Source organism: Bos javanicus, chromosome 1 (genome assembly GCF_032452875.1).
Source record: "Bos javanicus breed banteng chromosome 1, ARS-OSU_banteng_1.0, whole genome shotgun sequence".
Lineage (NCBI taxonomy): Eukaryota > Metazoa > Chordata > Mammalia > Artiodactyla > Bovidae > Bos > Bos javanicus.
Window position 1 is genome coordinate 74289216 of NC_083868.1, and position 26135 is coordinate 74315350.

At 38.4% G+C, this 26135-nt stretch overlaps 1 protein-coding gene across 1 annotated transcript in view; it reads left to right on the plus strand.

Moving 5' to 3' along the window:
* Positions 1–26135, plus strand: part of ATP13A5 (ATPase 13A5) — a 116514-nt gene that overhangs the window by 11282 nt on the left and 79097 nt on the right. The window contains exons 2-7 of the mRNA XM_061412700.1: positions 10521–10694; positions 11364–11510; positions 11873–11943; positions 12050–12130; positions 21939–22008; positions 24619–24753. Coding sequence (XP_061268684.1) covers positions 10521–10694; positions 11364–11510; positions 11873–11943; positions 12050–12130; positions 21939–22008; positions 24619–24753 — 678 coding nt within the window. The remainder of the gene's footprint in view (positions 1–10520; positions 10695–11363; positions 11511–11872; positions 11944–12049; positions 12131–21938; positions 22009–24618; positions 24754–26135) is intronic.

The following is a 26135-nucleotide window of genomic DNA, read 5'->3' on the forward strand; positions in this document are numbered from 1 at the left end:
TTCTAGCTTCATAAAAGGACACAGAGACATTATCTCTTTGGCTATGATTCAAAGGACTAAAAGTTTGAGGCCTACAGAGAAAAGGCTGACTTACTCTAACGTTACTGAAAAATTCTTACTTACGGAAAAACCCAACTTGTCACAACAGGAAATTGGCATTGCCATCCATGAAAGGTAATTGAGGTAATGAGAGTCATTTATGGCATATCTTGTTTGAGTAAATAAATTTGTAACTTTGAGCTGTAATAATCTGGCTTGAATAAATGAGAATGTTATGCACTGTAACCCACAATACCCATTCCAAAAAACTTGAATCACTATCGTGCTTTTGCATGGTGGGTATGCGACAAATATTTCAGATGGATAAATACACGAATGGTGAACATAATAAGACAGTTTACAAAAACTGAAAAAAGACCTGTTCACAAGACCAGGGGTTCATAAATTCTAGTGCTCCAGATGCAATGAAAATTCCAGAACAAGTAGGAAGGAAACCCTTGGGCATAGTTCTATAAGACAAAGAAGACCCCACCAAAAGGGAATTTGGGGAAGAATTATGTTTAGATGAAGCTGGGCCCTGTAATTCTCCTTTCCTAAATAGTGTGACCAATCTTGGTTCTGTCTCTGATGGTAGCATATATCTGATAAACTACCTATAAAGAAAGCAAGAAATAATTAATGTCCTCTATGTGCTAGTGCTTCACGTATGTTCTCACAAAATCCCTACGAGCTAGTTACTCAGATATCGGTTTAACAGCTGAGAAAATTGAGCTCAGTGAAGTAAACATATAAAAGGTCATATTATGTAAGCATCAGAGAGAGAATTATCTGGTACACTGTTTACTTCCCCTACTAGTGAAGGGGGACTGTAATGGTGTGTGTGTGTGCATTGGGATACTTGGGCATATAGTTACTACATCTAGTGAGTCTTTGAATCAATTTGGTGTTTATCTTAAAGCCTTTCTCCTAGTTTCACATATCACAAAGGTGAGCAGTTTTCTCTTTAGCCCGCATTTGATTTCAGTTTTGACAATTTGTACTCTGTGGAAAAAGCAAAAATTCCACTTAAGCCACTTTTAGAAGCACAACTTATGGTTTTGGCAAATAGCATTTAGCTCTGAATATTGCCTATGGTCAAAACATTTCACAACCAGTTCAACAAGACTGGCTACTTACAATCCACTGAAATTTTGTTGGATGGTAAATTAACCAAGCTAATGTTTACTTTCAACATATACTGAATGTTCAAAATGTTTCAGGAACTGTACTGTATTGCATGCATTATCTCATTAGTTTATCACAATAACCCAGAAAAATAGTTAATGTTTCTATTTTTATTTATGAAGGAGGAAATTGAATCATCCGAAGTCATGTCGATTTCCCAAGGGTTAAGTGCTTAAGTGGTAGAGGCATGATTTGAACTTGGTTTTCTCATGCCCTATCCCCAGCTTTTAACTGTGATGTCAGACAACTTCCATCATTTTACAACCAGCCACATTTTTCACACAAGGAATCTAAAGTTCAGAGAATTAAATCATTTACCCAGATCATATTAACTGGCAAGTGATGGAGCAAGAAATAGGAGTGAGGGCTTCTAGAAGGTAACAGAGTAGGCTGTAAAGAACAGAGGCTCTGCTGACAGACTTGGATAAGGCTCTAAATTGTGACCTTAGAGAACAACCTCCGTCAAAAGGCATCTGCATATTTCAGTTACTCCTACTCAGTACAGAGGCTGCCTACTCTGTACTCTGGGTCTAGGAAAAGACATTTAAGCCTGTGCCACCTTTCCTAGCATTTGGAATACAGAATTCTGTTGGGGAACAAAGAAGTGAGGGAACATTATTGCTTCAAGGAACTACAATTCAAGTTTATTCAAAGATGGGCGCAACCTCTGTGCTATTCAACTCCAGTAATAAGTGGCAGGTCTGGGGTCCTCAGCAAATGGAATACAGCCTGTTTCCATTGCCAACCTTGACTCAGTATATTGCAACTCAAAACTGAGTCACCTCTTTTCCTCCTTTGACTGAAAAGTCAGAGTGTTAATTGCTCAGTCCTGTCTGACTCTTTGCAACCTCATGAACTGTAGGCCACCAGGCTGCTCTGTCCATGGAATTCTCCAGGCAAGCATACTGGAATGGGTTGCCATTTCCTTCTGCAGGGGATCTTCCTGACTCAGGGATCAAACCCAGGTCTTATGCATTGCAGGCAGATTCCTTACTATCTGAGCCACTAGGAACCTATTATCAAACCACTGCTAACATTGACTGAGCACTTCCTTTGTCCTCAGCACCTTACACTTCTTGTTTAACCTTCACAACTATTTGTCCAGGTGTGTGTTATTAATATCCCCTAAGTACAGAGATGGAAATTGAGACTTAGAGAGGTTAAGTCCTGAGGTCACATAGCTAATAGGTGGCAAAGCTCACTTCACTGAAAGGAGCTTGAGATTTTGATCTTCTCACTCCTGTTTGTAGAACCTTTACATTTACAAAACCTCTATATTCTACTTGTCTTCCGATTATGGCTCACATAATATTCCTGGCTCTCTCGTCTATCCTGCATTTCTTAGTGGATTTTACTAGGACTGAATCAATATTTAGGAGAACTCTGAGTGAATCTTACTGTATCGAAGAATAATCATTTAGAACAATCAAATTGTAGTCGAGATTAATTGGTTAAAATGAAAATATGATAAACTTGAATCACACAAACATTGACAAACCAATTGAGACTAGATCGAAAGAGTGCCAAGTCAAGTAGCAATTCTTTGAGCTGAGACCTCAAGTTCCATATCTAGTCACATAACCTCCAGGAAAACTGAGAAAGGAGAGAAAGGAATTTCATTAAGACAAGTTCCATATCTAGTCACATAACCTCCAGGAAAACTGAGAAAGGAGAGAAAGGAATTTCATTAAGATTCATGAGGCCACTTTATCAAGGAAGCAAAAGTATTCCTTCTGCTCATCTTTGCTCAAGGAGCTACACAGGTCTGAAAGTTACTCTGACATTTGCAAGGTCTTTTATTTCTGTCTATTATCTATTTTTCTACTGATTTTTTTTTTGAACAGATCAGGGAAAAAGCTGTTGATATTTTAACACTGAGCTGTTTCCAGCCATAAGCAATGTCTTTCACAGAAGTTTATCTTGGTTATTGGAGATGTGATTTTTAACTCTCCTCCTATGTATCTTCGCACTTTCCAGTCATCCACAGCTCAAGACAGTTACTGTCTTCCCAGGTCACCAAACTTCCTACTTTCCATAGAAATCCTTTCTATGGTCCTTTTCTTTTATCATTCACTTCCCAAATTTTGCTGTCATTCTCTCTTTCTCAATTCAATCACACTAAAGTAAGTAAAGTAACTTTCACCTGCTTGGACATCTAATAACAAACTCCACTTTTGCTTTATTTATTATTGACATATGTACATACAATGATGTAAAAAAATACACTGATTTTCATTGTACAGTTCCATGAAGTCAATCATCATTTAGTTAAATGGTATTGCTAATGGTTAGTCCTCAAACTTAATAAACCTCTCTATTTGTGTCTTTGCTCTCAGTAATAATATGTAGTTTTCAATTCAGAGGTCCTGCACAATTTTGATAGGACTATTACAAGACAACTGATTTTTTCCCCTGGATAGTACTACAAATGATATTTAACTTTACTCTCAAGTTGTTTGTTACTAGTATATTTAAATACAATTGGTTTTTCTATATTGACACAGTATCCAAAAACCTTGATAATTTCACTTACTAACTCTGATAATTGCGCATTCTTTTGAATTTCTTTACGTAGGTAATCACATTATCTACTCATAAAGAGAGTTTTACTTCTTTTTTCCAAAGGCATTGAGATATAATTGACATATAAAAATGTGTAAGTTTAAAGTATGCAACATGTTGATTAGATATACTTAAATACTATGAAATGATTACCACCATAATATTAGCTAATACCTCCATCACCTTACATAATTATCACTTCTCTTTTGTGGTAAGAACATTTAAGACTGCCTCTCTTAGCAAGTTTCAAGTATATAATATAGTATTATTACTTTTCATTTTCTAATTATTATAAACATTATTTCATTTTCTTATCTTATGCAATGGTTAAGATTTCCAGTACTATATTGTATACTAGTAGTGATTGCTGGTAACCTTATTTTGCTTGTCACTTCAAGAGCAGTAATATTTTATCATTAAGCATGATATTAGCTGAAAGGTGTTCTTAACTGTTGCTAGGTTGCTGAGAGGTTTCTTTCTTTTTTAATGTATTGGTATTAAATTTTATGAAAATTTCTCTGTATCTGATTATCATTTTCCTCAAGTTAATTTACCAAAATACATTGATTTTCAAGTTCTTGTAATCCTAGAATAAACTGCATTTGATAATGACTCATCACTTTTTAAATATTTCACTGATTTAGAAAATGTACTTCAGGATAATTTCATCCATGTTTCTTATAAATCCTAGCCTATGCTTTTTCTTTCTTATTACATACCTATCTGATCTTGGTATCTGAATATGCCAGCCTCATAAAATGAGTTGGAAGGATTTCTACCTCCTCTATTTATGACAGAGTTTGTGAAAGACTGATATCGCTTCTACCTCAAATATTTGAAAGGATTCACATGCCATCTGGGATTGAAGATCTTTTTTTTTTTTTGGTATTACGGCTTTTAGTTACACATTCATTTTCTTTAATAACCATAAAATATTCAGATTTGAGTTTATCAATTTTATTAACCCCTCCAAGTACAAATCTGGCATTCTTGATTTTGTCTAGTGTATGTCTGCTTTCTATCCTATTCATTTCTCTTCCTATCTTTATTATTTCCCTCTTAATGTTTTAAAATCTCCAATAATGAGAGTAAATCTAAGTTCTATCAAGTATTCTTTATAAGTTTTGAAACTGTGTTTATAGATGCACAAAAATTTAAGACTGTTACGTCTCTTTGTTGAATGAATCTTTGTCTTTTTTCTCTTATTTCTTTTTTTAGTCTATTTTGTCTGCCATTAATATAGCTTTACTGATTCTGTTTTCTTAGTGTTTGTATGCTATGTTTTCCCCTTCGTTATCCTTTTAATCTATCTGCTTCTTTACATTTAAAGTGTGTCTCTTTTAAACAGCATATACTAAATCTTTTATTGTCTAGCCTGATCATCTTTGCTTTCAAACGTAAAATTAAGACCTTTTGCATTTAATGTAATTATTGATATAGTTAGGTTAAAGTTCATCATATTGCTATTTGTTGTCCATCTATTTTTATCTGTTCTTTTCTTCACTTAACATTATATCATATATCACATCATGCCCCGGAGAAGGCAATGGCACTCCACTCCAGTACTCTTGCCTGGAAAATCCCATGGACAGAGGAGCCTGGTGGGCTGCAGTCCATGGGGTCGCTAAGAGTCGGACCCAACTGGGCGACTTCACTTTCACTTTTCACTTTCATGCAATGGAGAAGGAAATGGCAACCCACTCCAGTGTTCTTGCCTGGAGAATCCTAGGGACAGGGGAGCCTGGTAGGCTGCAGCCTATGGGGTTGCATAGAGTCGGACACAACTGAAGCAACTTAGCAGCAGCAGCAGCAGCATATCATGCCTACACTTCTAAATTGAGTTCATGCATTTTGTTTCAAATGGCTCCACAATAGCCCATTGTTTTGACTCATATCTTATTGAACTGTTAGCTATCATTTATTCCTTCTAATAATTTTGCTATTACAGATAATGCTGTGCTGAAATCTTTATATACATAAGATCAGATCAGATCAGTCGCTCAGTCGTGTCCGACTCTTTGCGACCCCATGAATCGCAGCACGCCAGGCCTCCCTGTCCATCACAAACTCCCAGAGTTCACTCAGACTCACGTCCATCGAGTCAGTGATACCATCCAGCCATCTCATCCTCTGTCGTCCCCTTCTCCTCCTGCCCCCTATCCCTCCCAGCATCACAGTCTTTTCCAATGAGTCAACTCTTGGCATGAGGTGGCCAAAGTACTGGAGTTTCAGCTTTAGCATCATTCCTTCCAAAGAAATCCCAGGGGTGATCTCCTCCAAAATGAACTGGTTGGATCTCCTTGCAGTCCAAGGGACTATCAAGAGTCTTCTCCAACACCACAGTTCAAAGGCATCAATTCTTTGGCTCTCAGCCTTCTTCACAGTCCAACTCTCGTATCCATACATGACTACTGGAAAAACAGCCTTGACCAGATGGACCTTTGTTGGCAAAGTAATGTCTCTGCTTTTCAATATGCTATCTAGGTTGGTCATAACTTTCCTTCCAAGGAGTAAGCGTCTTTTAATTTCATGGCTGCAGTCACCATCTGCAGTGATTTTGGAGCCCAGAAAAATAAAGTCTGACACTGTTTCCACTGTTTCCCCATCTATTTCCCATGAAGTGATGGGACCAGATGCCATGATCTTCGTTTTCTGAATGTTGAGCTTTAAGCCAACTTTTTCACTTTCCACTTTCACTTTCATCAAGAGGCTTTTGAGTTCCTCTTCACTTTCTGCCATAAGGGTGATGTCATCTGCATATCTGAGGTTATTGATATTTCTCTCGGCAATCCTGTATTATTTCCTTAGAGTATATTTTTGAGTGTGGAATTACTGATTCAAGGGATAGAAACATCTTTATAATTCTTAATACAATTTATCACCTTGCTTTCTCTAAAGAATTATTCAATTTATAAGGTTATTGGAAGTATGTAGCTGTAGTGATTTCACTGAATTCTTGATAGCATTGTGAGTTACTTTTTTAATAAAAAAATTGTTGTATAGAAAAGACCTAATGGAAAACCAGAATTATGATTATCAATGCCATTGCTGTATGTAAGTAAACAGAAAAAAGTTATATTGTCTACAAATGTGCTCATTTCAGCTAAAAGCTGGACTAAAATTCCAAACTAGTCTGCTTCTATTTTGCGTACTCTTGGGCTTTGGAAATAGACCCTGTAAATAGCTTTGTAAAAGAATGAATATTGGGCCTGGTGGTCCAGTGGTTGAAAATCCACCTTGCAATGCAGGGGACAGTAGGTCAATCTCTGGTTTGAGAAGATCCCACATGCCGTGGGGCAACTAAGCCCATGTGCCACAACTCCTGAAGCCCACACACCTACAGCCTGGGCTCTGCAATAAGAGAAGCTAATGCAAAGAGAAGCCTGCACACCAAAACTGAAGAGTAGCCCTGCTCTCTGCAACTAGAGAAAGTCACTTGCAGCAACGAAGACTCAGTACAGCCCAAACTAAAAATAAATAAATAACTTTAAAAAATGTAAAGCTAAAGCTATTCCATTTTTTAAAATGTAAAAGAATGCATATTTATGACATAATATGTGCACTGGCACATACTTTTTATTTGAGTCTAATAAACCTAATGTAACTGACAAATAAAACCAAAGCAGGTTTACAGAATCAGAGGAAAGATAGGAGAGAGAAAGGAGCTCTAACTGAAAATATGCTTAAAGCAGAGTGAACACGTGTTTCTAAGATACATGTAAAGCTTATCATGAATAATTTCCAAATAGTTGCATCATGAAACTTAATGGATAATTTTTCCCCAAGTAGGTGATCCTATTGAGGAGTAGTGGAAAGAAACTTTTAACCTTGTAATTACTTTGCAGAACACTTAAGGTGACATTATCTCATTTGAGTCTAAGTGCCCTGTAAGGTATATATTTCTAATTGTTTTTGTAGAAGAGTAAATTGGGATTCCCTAGAAATGATATTATTTACCTAAGTTTACATAGTTGGAAACCAACAGAGTGGTGACTCTAACTTACGTCTTTGCTTCTTAAACCTGGGATCTTTTCAATATGTTTAAGGGTTACTTTCATTAACTTTTATTGAAATCTTGATCTACCAGAGTTCTTTATTAGAAGATATTAATTAAAATGATTATTTTGAAGATGAAAACTTTCCCAAAGAATTAAGCCAAAAGATTTATTATAAGCATGATGGCTCAGGTGGTTAAGTGTCTGCCTACAATGAAGGAGACCTGGGTTCAGTCCCTGGGTTGGAAAGATCTCCTGGAGGAGGAAATGGCAACCCACTCCACTATTCTTGCCTGGAATATTCATGCCTCCTCCATGAACGGAGGAGCCTGGTTGGTTACAGTCCATGGGGTCGCAAAGAGTTGGACTTGACTGAGTGACTTCACTTTCACTTTCTTTCACTTTCAAACTGTCCTAAGGACTTCTCTGGTGGTCCAGCAGTTAAGAATCTGTCTGCCAATGTAGCGGTTCAATCCCTGGTCAGAGAAGATTCCATGTACTGCAGGGCAACTAAGCCTGCAGACACATCTACCAAAGCCCACGTGTCCCAGAGGCTGTGCTGCACAGCAAGAGAAGCCAATGGGGTAAGAAGTCCATGCACCACAACTAGAGAAAGCCCACATGCAGCAAAAAGACTCAGCACTGTCAAAAATAAATAAAATTTAAAAAGTAAACTGGCATAAAATTCAGGAGATTCCATCACTGAAAGTGCTGTAGAAAAACCCATTTTCTTGACATTGCATTCCTGTGATCTGGACCCCGGATTCCAGTCACAGAAAACACACCCACGCATACAATAACAGCAGAAAGTAAAATAATGGTAGAGTAACAATGTCACTCATAATCAGGAGCCCTCTGGCTTTTTTAAATACACTAACTATCTAGTTTTTTGAAATTTAGAAAACAATACTGTGAAATTTCATGGTAGGAGGTAGAAACTAGAAATTAGCTTTAATTAAGCAATTGCCAACATCCGCCGGATCGTGGAAAAAGCAAGAGAGTTCCAGAAAAACATCTATTTCTGCTTTATTGACTATGCCAAAGCCTTTGACTGTGTGGATCACAATAAACTGTGGAAAATTCTGAAAGAGATGGGACCACCTGATCTGCCTCTTGAGAAATTTGTATGCAGGTCAGGAAGCAACAGTTAGAACTGGACATGGAACAACAGACTGGTTCCAAATAGGAAAAGGAGTATGTCAAGGCTGTATATTGTCACCCTGTTTATTTAACTTCTATGCAGAGTACATCATGAGAAACGCTGGACTGGAAGAAACACAAGCTGGAATCAAGATTGCCTGGAGAAATATCAATAACCTCAGATATGCAGATGACACCACCCTTATGGCAGAAAGTGAAGAGGAGCTAAAGAGCCTCTTGATGAAAGTGAAAGTGGAGAGTGAAAAAGTTGGCTTCAAGCTCAACATTCAGAAAAAGAAGATCATGGCATCCGGTCCCATCACTTCATGGGAAATAGATGGGGAAACAGTGTCAGACTTTATTTTTCTGGGCTCCAAAATCACTGCAGATGGTGACTGCAGCCATGAAATTAAAGACGCTTACTCCTTGGAAGGAAGGTTATGACCAACCTAGATAGCATATTGAAAAGCAGAGACATTACTTTGCCAACAAAGGTCCGTCTAGTCAAGGCTATGGTTTTTCCTGTGGTCATGTATGGATGTGAGAGTTGGACTGTGAAGAAGGCTGAGCACCGAAGAATTGACGCTTTTGAGCTGTGGTGTTCAAAAGACTCTTGAGAGTCCCTTGGACTGCAAGGAGATCCAACAAGTCCATTCTGAAGGAGATCAGCCCTGGGATTTCTTTGGAAGGAATGATGCTAAAGCTGAAACTCCAGTACTTTGGCCACCTCATGCCAAGAGTTGACTCATTGGAAAAGACTGTGATGCTGGGAGGGATAGGGGGCAGGAGGAGAAGGGGACGACAGAGGATGAGATGGCTGGATGGCATCACTGACTCGATGGACATGAGTCTGGGTGAACTCTGGGAGTTGGTAATGGACAGGGAGGCCTGGCGTGCTGCGATTCATGGGGTCACAAAGAGTCAGACACGACTGAGCGACTGATCTGATCTGAAGCAAATGTATTGTTTTTGGCTATTTATGTTCCCCTAAAACTACATCTCAAGTCTTTACACAATTCATGACAAGTGTTAACTAATCAATTATTAAAAACAGAAATATTTCAGCATGTTACTCTCAGGATAAATACCTATAAGCTGTCTGTTGAAAATCTTTCACATGTACAAATAATCTCTTAATTTATATCACCCTACTGTTTTACAAAGCAGTACATTTATGCACACTTTCATTCCTAAAATAAGATATGAATCCTATTGGTCATAATTTATCATCTTCTTCCAATAAGTTCATATTAATAATTTTTAAAAAGCCTTTTATCTAAAGGAAGTAAATCTGATCTAAAACATAGGTATTTTATATTAATAAATCTGAGGTGACTCATGAATATTTAGAACCAAATAAGTCCACCTGTTCTTTGCTCCTAACATTTGAGTTCCATGTGCCAGGATAGCAAAATGAGTCCTTCCTTCTTTTTCTTTTTTTATTGTGTCAGCTGACAGCTGTAAGCAATGGATCTGATCCAACCAACGAAAACTAGATTGCTCTCCCAACGCAACCTGCACCTAAAGTTTGTGTGTCCTGGAACAAAATGTGATTTTATATGGGGAAAAAATAGAGTGATTTTTTTATTTACTCTCCAGGAGGTGTTTGGTTACCAGACCCAGAAGCTACGCAGAGTTCTCTTCCTTGTGACATCCGTGCTGACCTGTGGGGTCCTTCCCCTGTTATTCTACTGGAAGCCCCAGTGGAGGGTATGGGCCTACTGTATCCCATGCTCCCTGCAAGAAGCAGACACTGTTTTGCTAAGGACAACGGTGCGTGCCCTTCTGTGTTGCATCGAGTGCACAAGCTGTGATGATCAGCATTCCAGAGCAGATCCTCCTCTGTTTAAGAGTTTCCCTGCCCCCAGATACAATATGGCAGAACTATCTCTGCCATCTATATTTTGATCCAGGAATGTAGGACTTTTCCTCCACATCTGCCTGGAGAAATTTCTATCATGTCAGGCTAATTGTAAGTGCTCTTAGCCATAACATGAACAATGGCTGTCAGTGTTATAACTCTTAAACATATACAAGGGAATTACTGTTCAGTTTTTCAAAAACATGTGTTTTGAGGGATATTATACATTTTAAACACCTAGATGTCATTGTAGGATAGCTGGAGACTATTTCCTGATATGAACTTTCTTGCAAAGTGTATCTTTTTCTTTTTTCCCTAGCACAGTGGTCCTCAAATTTTAGTGCAATTCACAATTACCTGGAGGACTCTTTAAAACATGGACTGTTTTAATATCTGACCCAGCAAGTTTGGGGTGAGACTAAGACTCTTACATGTCTAGCAGGTTACAAGGTAATGCAAATGCTTTTATCAGTAGCCCAAACTTTGGCAACCACTGGTCTAGGACTTGGCAGGTATTTGGTTGACTGAGTGCTTTATGGAATAACACTTCAGAATTTCATGGGCTGAATTGTCTTCTCTAGGATGAATTTCAAAGATATATGAGGAAGAAGGTAATCTGTCTCCACTTATCTACATTGAAGATTCCTATAAGCAAGAACACAGAAGAACCCCTAGTGGCTGACTGCCACTCAGTCATAAACAAAGCTGTATTGAAGCCAGAATTAAAAGTAAGTGATTTGACTTTAAGAGTACAATGTTACAGCATTTTTTCTTTGCGAGAGAACACTGTATTTATTGGATGAAAGTTCTGAAAATCACACTGCTGGGCTGGAAATTATAGCTCTATGTCAAGAAAAGTGAGAGCTGTTTGAGGACCTGGACTAACCAACCCTCACCTTCCTTGATGGGCTTTACTTTGTGAATGACATCTGTTCTATCAGGGCTTCTCTGGTAGCTGAGTTGATAAAGAATCCGCCTGCAATGTGGAAGACCTGGGTTTGATCCCTGGGTTGGGAAGTTCACAAACAGACACAACTGAGCGGCTTTACTTTCTTTTCACTTTTCTTTTCTATCACATTTGTACTTGCAGTTCCGATGTATCCAAGTACAGAAAATCAGGTATGTTTGGAACAACTTGGAGAAGAAGTTTCAGAAAGTTGGGTAAGTCTGACTTTTTTCCTCAGCATTCATCAGAATATAAGGGAAGAACCCTGATTTGTTGAGTACCATGAACTGAAGTACGGTTCTTGTCCTGACCACATCCTAGGTTGCTGGAAGATAGCAACAGCTGCTATGACATCCACCACACGTTTGGACTGGGTCTTACCACTGAAGAACAAGAGATCAGGTAGGGTTTGGGGTACTCCAGAGAAAATTTTGCTAGCATAAATGGAAATGTTGCATGGCTTAGGATGAGTGAATTGTTGGCATAAGGCTACATCAACTTCACATAACCCCAGTTCATTGACTGGCATCAGAGTGTTCTAAATTATTCTCATCGTAGGCACACTTATTAAAAAGGGAAGACTAAAAGAACAATGCAATCAAATAACATTTGATCTTTTCTCTCAGGATTATAGAACAGTATTCTCTGTGTTGTCTCTTTTCTTTCCTCAAAAACACTTGAGTCATTTCATAAACATCAGCATCTTAATCTTCCAGGTCCTCTGAGAGACAGAAAGACAATACAATGATTGCATTTTACTAGGAGAACTGGCCCTGGAGATGAGGATTTTGTTTGCTCAGTTAATTATGTCATTCACTACTATTATTTACAGAATCTAGAACAGTGCCTGATTCATGGTAGAAGCTCAATAGACTTGCGTGGAAGGAATGAATAAATAAATGCATTCATTGATCTGTGAACTAAACTCCTCTAATATGCCAGGCATTTTGCAAGGCACTAGGGATCTAAGGATAAATAAGACTTAGTCATGGTCCGAGAGACATCAACTGACTGGTGGGAAAGAGAGACAAAGAATAGAGGTACAGTTGTGAGAATGAGATCTATAAAGGCGCATAGGTTAGGAAATGATAGGATAATAGTACAGGAAATGCTTAGGCTTCTCATCAACTCACAGTGACCTAGAGTCCCTGCTTCACTCATCTGTAATTTAAAACGGTGAATCCTGGTGACTCTGAAAGAACACCATTGCAAGTTTTCCCAAGAATCTTAATAATCCCCTATAGTTCTTGCCCAGTTTTAGGGATGAGAAGAAGAATTTGCCTGATCTTCTTCACACTTGGTCAGAAACACAAATTCTCAAGTGAAGGAGCAATTCAGTCCTTAAAATATAGGTTCTTGGGTTCTTCTCCATAATTCTGATTTAGTAAGTAGAAGCTAGGGTGGTGGTGAGAGAAAAACAAGATTTTTAGCAAGCATCTCCATGATTTGTATTTGCACCAAGCCTGTGAGTGATTGATCTAGTATTGTTTTCAAGTTTTCCCTCTGTTTGAACACTATGAAAAATGAACTGGGCATCTAGATTCTGACAATATTCCAAAATGGCTTAGAAATAGGGTACATTATATAAGATTTCAGATACAATGCTTTAATACTGAAGTACAAAAAGTTTGCAAAGTCATTAAAAACACATTGCTTTCCTAGCACTAAGCACAAGACATTTAAAGGATTGATCTATTTAGGAAATCTAGTTGATGAATATATATATACTCTGCCTAAGAAATGTTTCCCCAGATTTTCCATCCTTGTAGCTACCTCACGTTTATTTATTTATCAGGTGCCAAGCTTTAATAAACACCATACATAATTAAATTTAAATTTGGTCCACACAATAAAGAACTTAACAATCTAATAAGCAAGATAAAGTATATGGTTTCCCAAATATGAAGAATAGAGGAGATAATCTACTTAGAAATATATAGTCATATTTTATTTTGTGAGTTTTTCCATTTGGAGAGTAAAGAGAGAAAGTAAAATATGGAGCATTCCTCACCCATCCATAAATTTCCCCTTTTATTTTTTTAATGTAAGACTAAACACTTTTTCCAAAAATTAAATATGATGGATTGGTTGGTTGAGTGATAGCTTAACAGTTTCCTCAATGAATTTGAGCTTGCTTGCATGAGAAGCAAGGACCCAATATAAGAAATAAAGAAAGAGGGATACACAAAAATTTCTGTCATGAAAAATCATCAAAAAATACAACCTCTTTCACTCTTCCTAGCAACCAGGAAAAGAGAGAAAATGCAAAGATGAACATAGTTCTCACTTTTCAGTAGCAAAAAGCAAATGAAGACATCAGGAGTGACACATTTACCCTGGAGAGAAACTATCAGAGGTTTCTCTGAGTCTCTTACATAATAGGTGGATCCTTTACCACCTGAGCCACCAGGGAAGCCATCAAGAGGAAAGCAGGAAAATTATTCGAGAAGGTTCCCTGTTCTCACCTTCACTCATCCAGGAACTGAACACAACTTGCCATCTTAGTGACTGTCCTAGACAGGTATACAGACACTTGGAGTAATTCTCTTACCTCATGGACACAGGTGAAAAAACACAGCTACCTCATCCCCCATCCATCCAAGCTGTCTTCGTATTAGAACAGTTTTTTTTCAGTTGAGTGACACTTTATCTCCTCACTCAGCCCTCCCTGTCCCTGCCTCCTCTGTTTAGCCTCCTGAAAACATAAGAACTTTCTGACAGAAGTGATCCAGGTGCCTCCTAACTGGGGGTTAGCTCCAGACCAATCATCTTGTTGGTATCCCAGAACTCTGGAAGGAAAAAAACAAAAAAGCTTTGATGGATAGGCTTTACCAATTTCTATAATAGGGATACTCCAACCATGGCTGATTCCAGTGTGACATCACTGAATGTGAAGCTGTGGAGTGGTATTCACAAGTGGCTTGGTGATTCTGTAGGACCAAACTTAATTCTCAACACTTGTTACACCACTGAAAAAAGGCATGCTTGTTAGTACCAGAGGAAAGAAATCTGAGTGGACAGCAGCAAAAGGATGGGTTTGCCTTCAATGCTCAGCTCCAAGCTGATAGAAGCTTTTCCCAGAGAATAGAGAGAGAAAAAATAAGCAAGGGGAAGGCAGGGGAGAGAGAGATCTGGGCTGCTATGAAATCCGACCTTTTTACTCCTCAGGTCTTGTGGGAAGCCAAAGTCATAAAAGAAATCATATCTATATACCACGACCTTTAATCTCTTGGAAATCTCCATCTTTAGAAATACAACTCAAGTGTAGACACTTGTCCATCAGATCAGTCTTTGGAAAAGAACAAGGAAGAATTGGTCAGAGTGGAGGAGACAGGCTTCACTCATTGTTCTGGAAGCCAATAAGATTGTCTCAGATCTTAGCATTAGATTAGAAGTCAATAACATTCTTAAAAATATAACCCGTGTTTCTATGGTTCTGGGTCCACTGAAAGTATAAAGTCACTTAACTCCAATGCTTTGATTCAGAGCAAAGCATTATGAAAGCACAAGTAAGCCTAAGACCCGAGTCTCCCTGGTGAGATTGCCCCTGGGATTTCTCCACCCCCACCTCCATTTAGATGCCCTCATGGTCCTCTGTGTTCTGGATCTGCATGCCTGGGAATGCTCTGTGCACGTCCCCACAAAAGCTGATGAGCAGCACCTCAATTAGCTCACATACAGGGCATGAAACTCTGCAAGAACTTGATTTTCCCTGAGGTTATCTGGAAACGTGCTTTAGGAAATGGAAGAAAGGAACAGGTCACAGATGAAGACTAGTGTGAAAAAATAAAATGACTTTTGTCATTTGTAAAATGAATGTTCTCTGTATAAATTATAAAGTATAGAAGCAGGCTATGGACTGCTAAAATAGGGAATTTCTTCCCCTGAAAGCAATTTCTCAAAACATGCTAATCTTACTTTTATTATTATTTTAAAATGGGAGGGCTCAAAGACTAACATGCCTGTTATACTCTATGACATACCCAAATGCCAGCAATTGGATGCCATTTCTCTGCATCTGTGAATTTCTCAGGTCTCCTTTTCTTCTCAGGTCTCCATTAGGAGAGCGAGGGATTAACTAGCAGAATCACCTGGGAACTTTTATTCAAACACTAATAAAGCTGCTCCCTAAAATCCCAAATTTCATGGAAATGGGTCATGCCAGAATCCCCTGGCTTAGTATTAACTCTTTGGAAAACCTCAGACCTCCCTCCCTGCCAAGGACGCTATTGATGGCTTATCAGAATGGAAGCAGAGTGATTATATGAAGTTTGAAAATGCTCACCAGTGTTGCTGACATGGTCCTCCTGCCTCTTTGAGGACTCTCAGCCTAGTCTTCACCATCTAGAGCCTAAAGGGCCCAGCAGACAACATATTCTCAACATAATTGTTATTTGGTGAATAAATTGACGAATGAATGAACAAATAATCATATTGAAAAGAGATATAGACCATTGCCAAAGAAAATATTCCTAGTCATTCATGCTTGATTTTTAAGAAATAAATAACTTTCAGCACATTTACTAATATCTCATGGTTGCAAGAAATCTCAGTGCTTCTTCAAGCATAACCCATAGCCAGTGCAGAAATGCCTTCGTAACTTCCCTGTTAAGAAACTCTTCAATCTCTTTTGAAGAGAGATCTTCTACATCCAAAGTAATTATTCCCCTAATGAATGGTTCTGAATATTAGGCAAGTCTACTTAATTTCATTTAAACTATTGAGTTTTGTGAGGCCACCTGGAATTGTTCTAGGGCTTCCTTTCCCTGCCAGCTCATCAGATTTTTAAAGTCAGGGAATGTCATCTCCTTTGTTCCTTGGAACTTTGCTAATGTGACCCAGCTCAAACCTCGTATTTCTTCTTCTGGTTTTCAACCAATGGTCAATATCCCTGAAAATTCTATGTGGTTCACGCTAAGATTGAGATGAGTACATGATCTGTAACCACACAATACTTTTTGGCAAGAGTGGAAAAGGTGAAACATCAAGGCGCATGCCAGTTTGTGATTCAAACATGGTTGTTGTCTGACAACATAAATGTTGAGAATCATGTTTTATTTGGCAGACATTCTGAGGACTTTAAGCCAGTGAGACAGGACTCTCAGATCACTCTGAGGGACTGCTTCAAAGAGGCAAGGGGGTTGAGGAGCCAGGGCATATAGGGATTTTTGCAACAAAGACCAGGCAGTCGGAATTTCAGATTACTGTTAATTGAGGAAAACCGGAGGTCTCAAGTTTAAGAATGTAGCGCTTTTCTATGTATGGGAAGATGCAAGAATCTGGGCTCACTGAAATGATTGCTTCGGTATGAACATCAGCTATCTGGAGCTAGTATCCTGTGTTTTACCATCCTGTGTCTCCTCAGCGTGCACCATCGGAGGCTGCAGCGGTTGTCGGCTGACAAGGTGTGCTAAGTCATTTCAGTTGTGTGCAATTCTCTGAGACTCTCTGGACTGTAGCCCTCTAGATGGTAGGCATCCAGTTTCTATCCTGAGTTCCCTCAGGATGAAACTTCAAGGCCGCTGTGGCAATGTGATGGTCAAATAGCTACAACGTCTTTTATTTACTGACATGACAGGCAATATTTTTTATTCACGTTTTCCAGATGTCCCCTAAAGAGGATCATCACAGGCCAGTATGAACCTACTGGATCTCAGTTCTCATAAGGGCTGGGCACCTCTCCCTTAAGGGTAACATTAGAAACCATCTCACCCAACAAAGAAAAAGGTCATAGGGCACTTGGCTTGCTTCTTTCTAAACTGACTTCCACAGCCTGTGTGCTGTTCTCTAAACTGGGTTTACAGTCTTGTTAGGGGAGACGGTATTCTAGTCATGGTTCATGAAGGTCCTCATTAATTAATTCCAATATTTAGGGAACATTCTTTGTGACAGACACTGTGCCCCTAGATGTCAGAAAAATAGAGCTGAGAAAGCTCCCTCTCTGCCATTAAAGAGAGCCTAGGAAATTCAAGGTAAAAGACATGTAACTATATGTTACAATTCAAAGAGGTTACTAAGAAATGAAGGGGACTAAGAAATTGGGGACAAGAAAAATAATTAATTAATACAGGAATGGAGACTCTGTCAAATATAGGTGTTACTTATTAAGGACTTGTCATGTTCTAGGTGGGTTTTCCAGGTGGTGCAGTGGTGAAGAATCCACCCACCAATGTAGGAGATGCAAGAGACACAGGTTTGATCCCTGGGTGGGGAAGATCCCCTGGAGGAAGAAATTGCAACCCAATCCAGTATTCTTTGCCTGGACAATTCCATGGACAGAGGAGCCTGGCAGGCTATAGTCCATGGGGTAGCAAAGAGTCAAACACGACTGAGCATGGCACTGTTTTAGGCACTTGTGTTAAATGCTTATTTATTTATATCTTTTGCTACTAATAGCAATTTTATTAGGCAGGTATTAGCAACCCATTTTCTAGGTAAGAGAACCAAGGCTCACACTTCACTCATCCATTCACTCATTTAACAAATCATTCCTCAGTACATTCTATGAATTAGGCCCTGCTTTAGGCATTCAGAATATACCAGTGACCTCTAGATGCTTATATAATAGTGGAAGATAGTCTGTTGTTTGCATGCCGATTAACATGCAAAAGATAAGGTATAACTTCAGATTATCAAACAGTCTATAAAGAAAAATGAGTTAGGTTAAGGAGATAAAGATGATCTGATTTGGTGGTCAGGGTAGCTATTTTAAATCGAATTGGAGAAAAGCCTCCAATAAGAAGATGTCATTTAAACAGAGGCCTGAATAAAATGAGGGCATGAGCCATGCAAAGATGTGGGGGAAACTGGTTCCAGGTAGAAGGAGCAACAAGTACATAGGCTTAGCATTACCCAAGTCTGTTGAATCTCAAATTTCTTAATCCTGAAACCACAGAATACATTTCAGAGCTTGGTGGAGTTCAACCTCCTTATGTCTTGGCTCAGAAAGAATTCAGTGAGAGGCAAGGTGATAGATAAGCGTGAGTTATTAGTATGGGACACTTGTGAAGGCTACAGGTGGACAGGCCAGAGGACTCTACAGGAGAACTTAGTGGGCTACATTTTTTATAATCAAAGGGAAAGTGGGGAGGGGGAGAAGACTACCTTCTTCCTCATCCTTGAGTAGACATCAGGCTTCCATCATCAGCTTCTCCTCTAAATCAGGTGGGGGAGTCTTCTTGTCCCTCCACAGTCAAACCCAGATGGTCATGGAGCTATTCAAATCAGTAGAAAGGTGGTGGTGGTGGTGGTTCAGTCACTAAGTTGTGTCCTACTCTTGTGGCCCCATGGACTGTAGCCCGCCAGGCTCCTCTGTCCATGGGATTCTCCAGGCAAGAATACTGGAGTGGGTTGCCATTTCCTTCTCCAAGGGATCTTCCCAACCCAGGAATCAAACCCAGGTCTCCTGCACTGCAGGCAGATTCTTTACCAACTGAGCCATGAGGGAAGCCTAGAAAAGTGCTAACATATGCTAAAATATGGTAAATTATCTCAGGTTTCAGTGTAAAGATGTTCTTGTACTTTAGAATGTCATTTCCTCATATATATATATGGGATCATTAACTTACTTACCTCAACCAGCAAGATGCAGGTGCCATTGACTTGTATAGTTTTGTTATTAAGCAAGCCTGCTATATTTACAATGTCTGGATTGTTTTCTCAAGTGATATTAACTTACAGTTGTCTCCTAAAGCCCCCTAAATTTCCCTCTCTATCTATAATCCTCTAGTGGGATTTCTAAACTAACTGTTTGGTTATCCTACTCTTTCTGTATCACCACCAAGCTCTATTCAGATTTAGCTCTCAAAGGCTAAGCAAACCTTAACAAACTGAAGGATGTGGGGAGGGTATTCCAAGGAGAGAGAGAGGAAAACCAAGTTTAGGATTCTGAGGAGTTCTGAATACTTGCCAACCACAGGTTATTTTGATGGCTTTTGGAAAAGGATTTTAACCACTAAAGTGGCTTGAGTTATGGTCCTTTCTCAATGTGAGACTTAGGGACTTCTGAAGTCCCTTACAGTAGTACATGCTATTTGACTTCACTGTTTCTCAACACCTCTGAACCATGGTGTTTTCACACAGGGAGTCAGAAGACCTTGGTTTGAGTCCTTGCAATCCCTTGCAAGTGATAATTGCATTTGGACTAGCATGCACGTTACCAACCTATTCTAAAAAATGTAAGATTGAACAAGTAGACAAAGAGGATGAAGTTATTGAAAAGAAGGCCAAAAAGGCCAAGGTTAAAATTAAAGTTGAAGAAGAAGTAGTGGAAGATGTAGAAGACACAGAAGAAGGAGGAGTACAAGCTGTAGAAGAACAGGAAACATCTGTGAAGAAGAAGAAGAAAAAGGACAAGAAGAAACACGTTAAGGAAGAACCACTTTCTGAAGAAGAGCCATGAACCAGCACAGCAGTTGCTAGTCCAGAGAAAAAGAAGAAAAAGAAAAAAAAAGAAAGTTAATGAGGACTAATGGAAGGAACCATTCTTTCAAAGAGTTCATAGTTGAATCACCTGGATACATCATGCTTATGATTCAGTCAGAAATATACCCAAGATACTCTGTAAAATAATTGATGGGAGGTTGGATTAATCGTTAATAGCATTTCATACCTATTTGTGTCTTGACATACTTCAACTATATTAATTTTATTATGTCATCATTTCTTAGGATATTTGTTATACAAATAAAAATATTTTCTTTGTAAAAAAAAAAAAAATTGCATTTGGACTAGCATGGCTTAGAAGTCAGACAACCTTGGACTCAGCTCTCTGTCATAGACCAAAGGTCCATCAGGCAGATTTTCACATCCATCTTTACTGAGGGAGAGAGTAAAGTGGAGTCAAAGAGACCATGGTGGGAAGCCTGGCTCTGCTGCTTTCTCACTCTGAGACTCTGGGAAAGTTACTTAGTTTCTCTGAACTTCAGTTTTCTTTATAACAATGATGATAATGTAAAATCTCACAGGGAAAATGTATATGAATGGTTAAATGCAGTTTCTGACACTGTCATCTCTGCTTAAAAGTTACATTGTCATGATTAATATTAGGTATGTGCATCTTTGTCAAAATATCCACATTGAAGAGTTCTTTCCATTGGCAAAGTGAGAATATCAGTTCTTTCTTTTGTTTTTAAAATTATGTTTAATTTAACTTTTATATTGGAGTGCAGTTGATTTACAATGTTATGTTAGTTTCAGGTATTTACAGCAAATTGATTCAGTTATATATGTACATATATTCATTGTTTTTCAGATTCTTTTCCCAGATAGGTTATTACAGAATATTAGTAGAGCTTTCGGTGCTACATAGTAGGTCCTTGTTGATTTCTTATTTTATATATTTTATATATAGTAATATGTTTATGTTAATCCCAATCTCCTAGTTTATCCCCCCTCAGGGCTTCTTATTGTAATGTACATGTGTGTGGATTTACAAAGTGTTAGCCATGAAAGCCATATACCATCTTCCAGTTCATTGGTTCATTCCTTCATGTAGTCATTGAGTTCAAAAACTAAAGACCTGTCTAGGTGCTAGAGATACCAAGGTAAGACAGATATGATCTCCAACATCAAGGGCAATCTAGAATTCCTGGGAATTCTAGGAACACTGTCATATCTGTTTCTTTTAGCTGCTCTTAGAATATAATCAATTAAAGAAAAAAGAGCTCAAAATGCCTTTCTAATTTCATTTTGATTCATGAATTATACTGTACTTCAGGTATGTTTAACAGAAAAACAACTTGTCCACCATGTGCTTTCATTTACAAATATAGTAGTATTTTGAGATTGGCATATTAATTTTTAACTGAAAGCACAAAGTCCCTTGAGGGTAGAGAAGGGACTTCTGCTTAGTGTTGCCTGTACTCACTTATTGATAAGCATGTTGCTGCTGATGCTGCTGCTAAGTCTCTTCAGTCGTGTCCGACTCTGTGCGACCCCATAGACGGCAGCCCACCAGGCTTCCCCGTCCCTGGGATTCTCCAGGCAAGAACACTGGAGTGGGTTGCCACTTCCTTCTCCAATGCATGGAAGTGAAAAGTCAAAGTCAAGTCGTTTGGTCGTGTCCGACTCCTAGCGACCTCATGGACTGCAGCCCACCAGGCTCCTCCGTCCATGGGATTCTCCAGGCAAGAGTACTGGAGTTGGGGTGCCATTGCCTTCTCCGATAAGCATGTTGGTATGACACTAATAGATGATCAATCTCCTACAGAAGATTAGTATGCGGGCCAAATGCCATTGAGGTTGAAATCCAACCCATATGGAAGCTGCTTGTTAAACAGGTAACTGTTTTCATTTGTTTTTAAAAATAAAATACTGTTTTTTCCTTTTGCATTTCTAGCACTCAGGGATATCTTAAAAACATGGATACTTTGACAAGGACAAAAATCTGTATTTTGTGCAACTTTCTTTGGTTATTCCCATTGACGTTAGTTTCTACTTTTCCTGTCTATTAAGGCTTTCTTTTTTATTATTATTTCAATAAATATATATTTTTCATTCCAGGATTTATAACTGGTCCTTTTCAATAATCACTTGTTCTAAATTCAAATCTGCTTTAAAAAATTCCTTCCCAGTGTGAGGGACAGATTTTCATTTCATAATCTCCTCTTTGTTTTCTTCATTTTTTTGATGATGGCTGTAGTGGGGAGGGGGAAGGATTGTTATCATTTCATGATCTCTTTGAGGATTTAAAAAGTATTATTTGATCTTTTTTTGTATTATTCTATCACTCTATTATATCCATTCTCTTGATAGTGACTTCTTCCTTTTTTAGTGTTTCTGTTTGTTTTAGGATGTTTTCTCTGTATGCTGTGGAGTTTATCTATTTATTTTAGTAGGCTCAGCTTGGGTGGGACCTTCCTTCCTCCGTGCATCCCTCACTCTGTGCTCACTTTCCTTCTTTGGGTCGTACTGGTCACCACGGGTCCCAGGTTCAGAACTGGAGCCTGTATTGAAGGTTTGTGCTCTGTCCATCATGGATCTGTTGGATGCAGGCCCTGACTCAGCTTGGTGCTTGGCCAAAGTCACAGCTGAACCACAAACTTGTCTCTCCTATTCCACCCTCTGCTGCTGGTGAACCCTGGCTGCTTGTGACTTTTCTCAGCCTCTGCTCTGGGGCAGGACAAGTCCAGGGGCTATTGCTGTTATCTTTAGCAAGCCTGGTTATGTCGCCTGCCATTTGTGGGATACTTATTCCCCATAAAATTGAGCTCCTAGCCATTGATCTCCTGTCTTTGTGTAAAACCTAACAGACTGATCAACCTGTCTCCGCTCAGGCTACATGTTTCCAGTCTATTTCTAATCCACAAAGATGGCCATTTTGGTTTTTACATGGCCATTTTTTAAAAATATTTTTTTATTAGACTTTTTTGTTTAGAACAGTCTTCGGTACACAGAAAAATTGATCGGAAGGTACTGAGGTTTCCTCTGTAACCCATGCCTCCACATAAGCACAATCTCTCCTATTATTAAAAAGCAGATTGCTTTTAAAACTTCTTATTCAAGTACATTTTCAAATTACCAAAGACTCTTTCAAATGTCTATTTAGTCTACTTTGAAAAGAGTGCTAATATTTCCTGACACTTGCTTATTAGGTCTTTAGTAGAAAAAATAACAAGAAAATCTATGTCTTTACATTTGATTTCAAAAGAATATTGAATAAGAGAACTAAATTAATTAGAATGGTTTTGTTTCTTCTACAAGAAGTATTTCACCAATTTTCTACTGAGTTTATACAAACTCAAAATCATATTACTAGAAATGCATAATTTATAATTAAAGCATTTCATGCCAAACAGACAGAAGAGCTATAATTTGTAAGAAAAGCATGTTGCAATGGAAATAATAAAAAAGTTAAGGAACACAAGCTTTCTTAACTGATGAAATACGGCAAGGGTTTCAGAAACTTTTAAGTTATATCCTATTAACTTATGAACCAGATGTCGGTTTATTTTTAGGATTAAGGTAGAAATTTATTTAATATATTAGAAAATTATAGAAGATAGAGGTAAGAAAGAACAACACTGATTTTAAGTAATATTTCATCTAATTCATAATAATTATAAAGAGCACTTTACCAAGAAAAAGAAAAATCTTTGCCCTGATCAGAAGGGGTGCTTAATTCAAGCTAAGTGTGTAGGTCATGTGACCTTCTCTAGCTCCCTGGGGTTTGCCTTCTCTGCTATTATTATTAATAGTAAAGTCAGCAGGACTTAAATGGGGATAATTGAGGGAACAAAAAAGCCCAAGATAGTATTAAGAGACCAAAAATACCTGCTTGGAACTGGTGATACATTCTGCACATAATTCTCACTGCAACTTTGAATAAGACTTTTCTCTTTGGTGAGTAAGACTATCCCTCCTTGTTTAAGAGAAGGTCCAAGCTCTCAGAGGATCTTGCTAAGACCTGTGACATGAGAGTATTATTTTTAAATGAATTATTTGGATAAAAGTGAAATCCTTCATTTTCATTGCACAACTTGACTACATCAAGCATGTGATTACATGAAAAAGAAACTTGCAATACACAGTTCAAAATTAAAGTTTGTTCTTAAAAGAGTCTGAATCATGTTTCTCCTCCAATGTGGGTACATCTGTTTTAAAAGGTAAACTATTAGATTTTGTTATTGGTCAAATATTTTTGAAAGTTCAAAATAAATAAGAAGGATCAATTTGTGAGCATGGTTCTGAACACCTAAAATAAATTCGCTTCTACCATATCACATTCTATAAGCTTGACATCGCCTCTACTGAAATTAATGGAGCTCTAAGTGAATTCTATTGTTGTATGTTGCAAAAAGGAAAGAAAAAAATCCTATAAAGAAATGACATCATCTAGACTGCCACTAAGGTCCATGCAGGTGACCCAGAATCTCTTTTCGTACCTGCAGGTTTTAAATCCATTCTACGTGTTTCAAGCCTTTACCCTCACTTTGTGGCTGTCTCAAGGTTACATCGAATACTCAGTGGCCATCATCATCTTGTCTGTTCTCTCCATTGTCTTAAGTGTGTATGATTTGCGACAGGTAAGAACAGAAATCATAGTTGGATTCTATTTAGCTCAGGCTGCACGAGAAGCCAAACATGCGGTTCCACTGAGAGCAAAGAGTTGCTTCGTTAATCATAAGTCATAACAAAGCAAAAAGCAAGGGCTTACTAAACCTTGGATCTGAGAAGGAGGGTTTCAGGAATGTCAGATAGATTTAAACATCTTTGCAAACTCTGATTATTGACTGAAGGCTGCATTGAGTAACTATGTTTAGAAGGGCTCTGAGGCTATGTCTGAGTCTGATAGAAAAATGATGGATTAATGATGACAGTATAGTACCTTTCTGTCATCTTCCATCATTGTTCATCTTATAGCCAATTAAAGTCTTCCTTTTAAAGAAAATCAGTCTTATAAATGATATAATAGCGTATTCTGAAGTGGATGGCTTCCCTGGTGGTTCAGACGGTAAAGAATTCATCTGGAATGAATTGAGACTTGGGTTCAATAGCTGGGTCAAGAAGACGCCCTGGAGAAGGGAATGGCTATCCACACCAGTATTCTTGCCTGTAGAATTCCACGGACAGAAGAGCCTGGTGGGCTACAGTCCCTGGGATCGCAAAGAGTCAGACAAGGCTGAGTGACTAACGCTTTCTGAAGTGGAATCTAGCTGAATATTACTTATAAATCCATAGCCCCTCTAAGTCTCTGTTCCCCACTACACCTTTCTAGAAAATGTTCTGCTACTTTGCTCAAGATTCATCAGGCTAAATTATGAGGCAACTTCTAAGTGTGTCTCAATGTATTTGTTGTATATTTTTGGAAACTTGACCGTGAAATTGACTTTTTAGACAGGGGAAACAGTGATACTTGTATCTGTCAACTGTCGAACTTTTAAAATCACCTGGTCTCAAACTTCATCCGTCATCTGGAAAAGAGGAAGCTAAGATACAGGGGGTTGGTTCGTGTCACAAAGTGATTTTGTGACAGAATCAGGGCTTCTGGTTCCCTATAAATGAAATTCTATTACATGTGTGGTATTTCTTTAGCAGAAGATCCTTTCCAAAATAGCACATTGCTGGGGAAGAAAAGTCAGACCTACGAGTGAGAGGAGAGATGGCCTTCTAGCTGTCAGGAGTCTGGGCACATGTCAGTAAAGCAGACCTGGAGGCTTTAAACAAGTCCAATCGAAAGACATTTTTATTCTTACTCTGTTTCAATCACTCAGCAAATATGAGGTCTAAGCTTGGTTTTTTATCAGGTTTTGGATTCTACAAATTTTGAGTTATGAAGTGTTTGATGAGAAATGAAAGAAAGGCAATATATTTAAAGAGTTAGAAAGCAGGACTTAAAAATGAAAAGTTAAATGAATGGAGACACTTTGAGCTAGAGAGTGAAGACTAGAGGGGTTTCTTTAGTTTA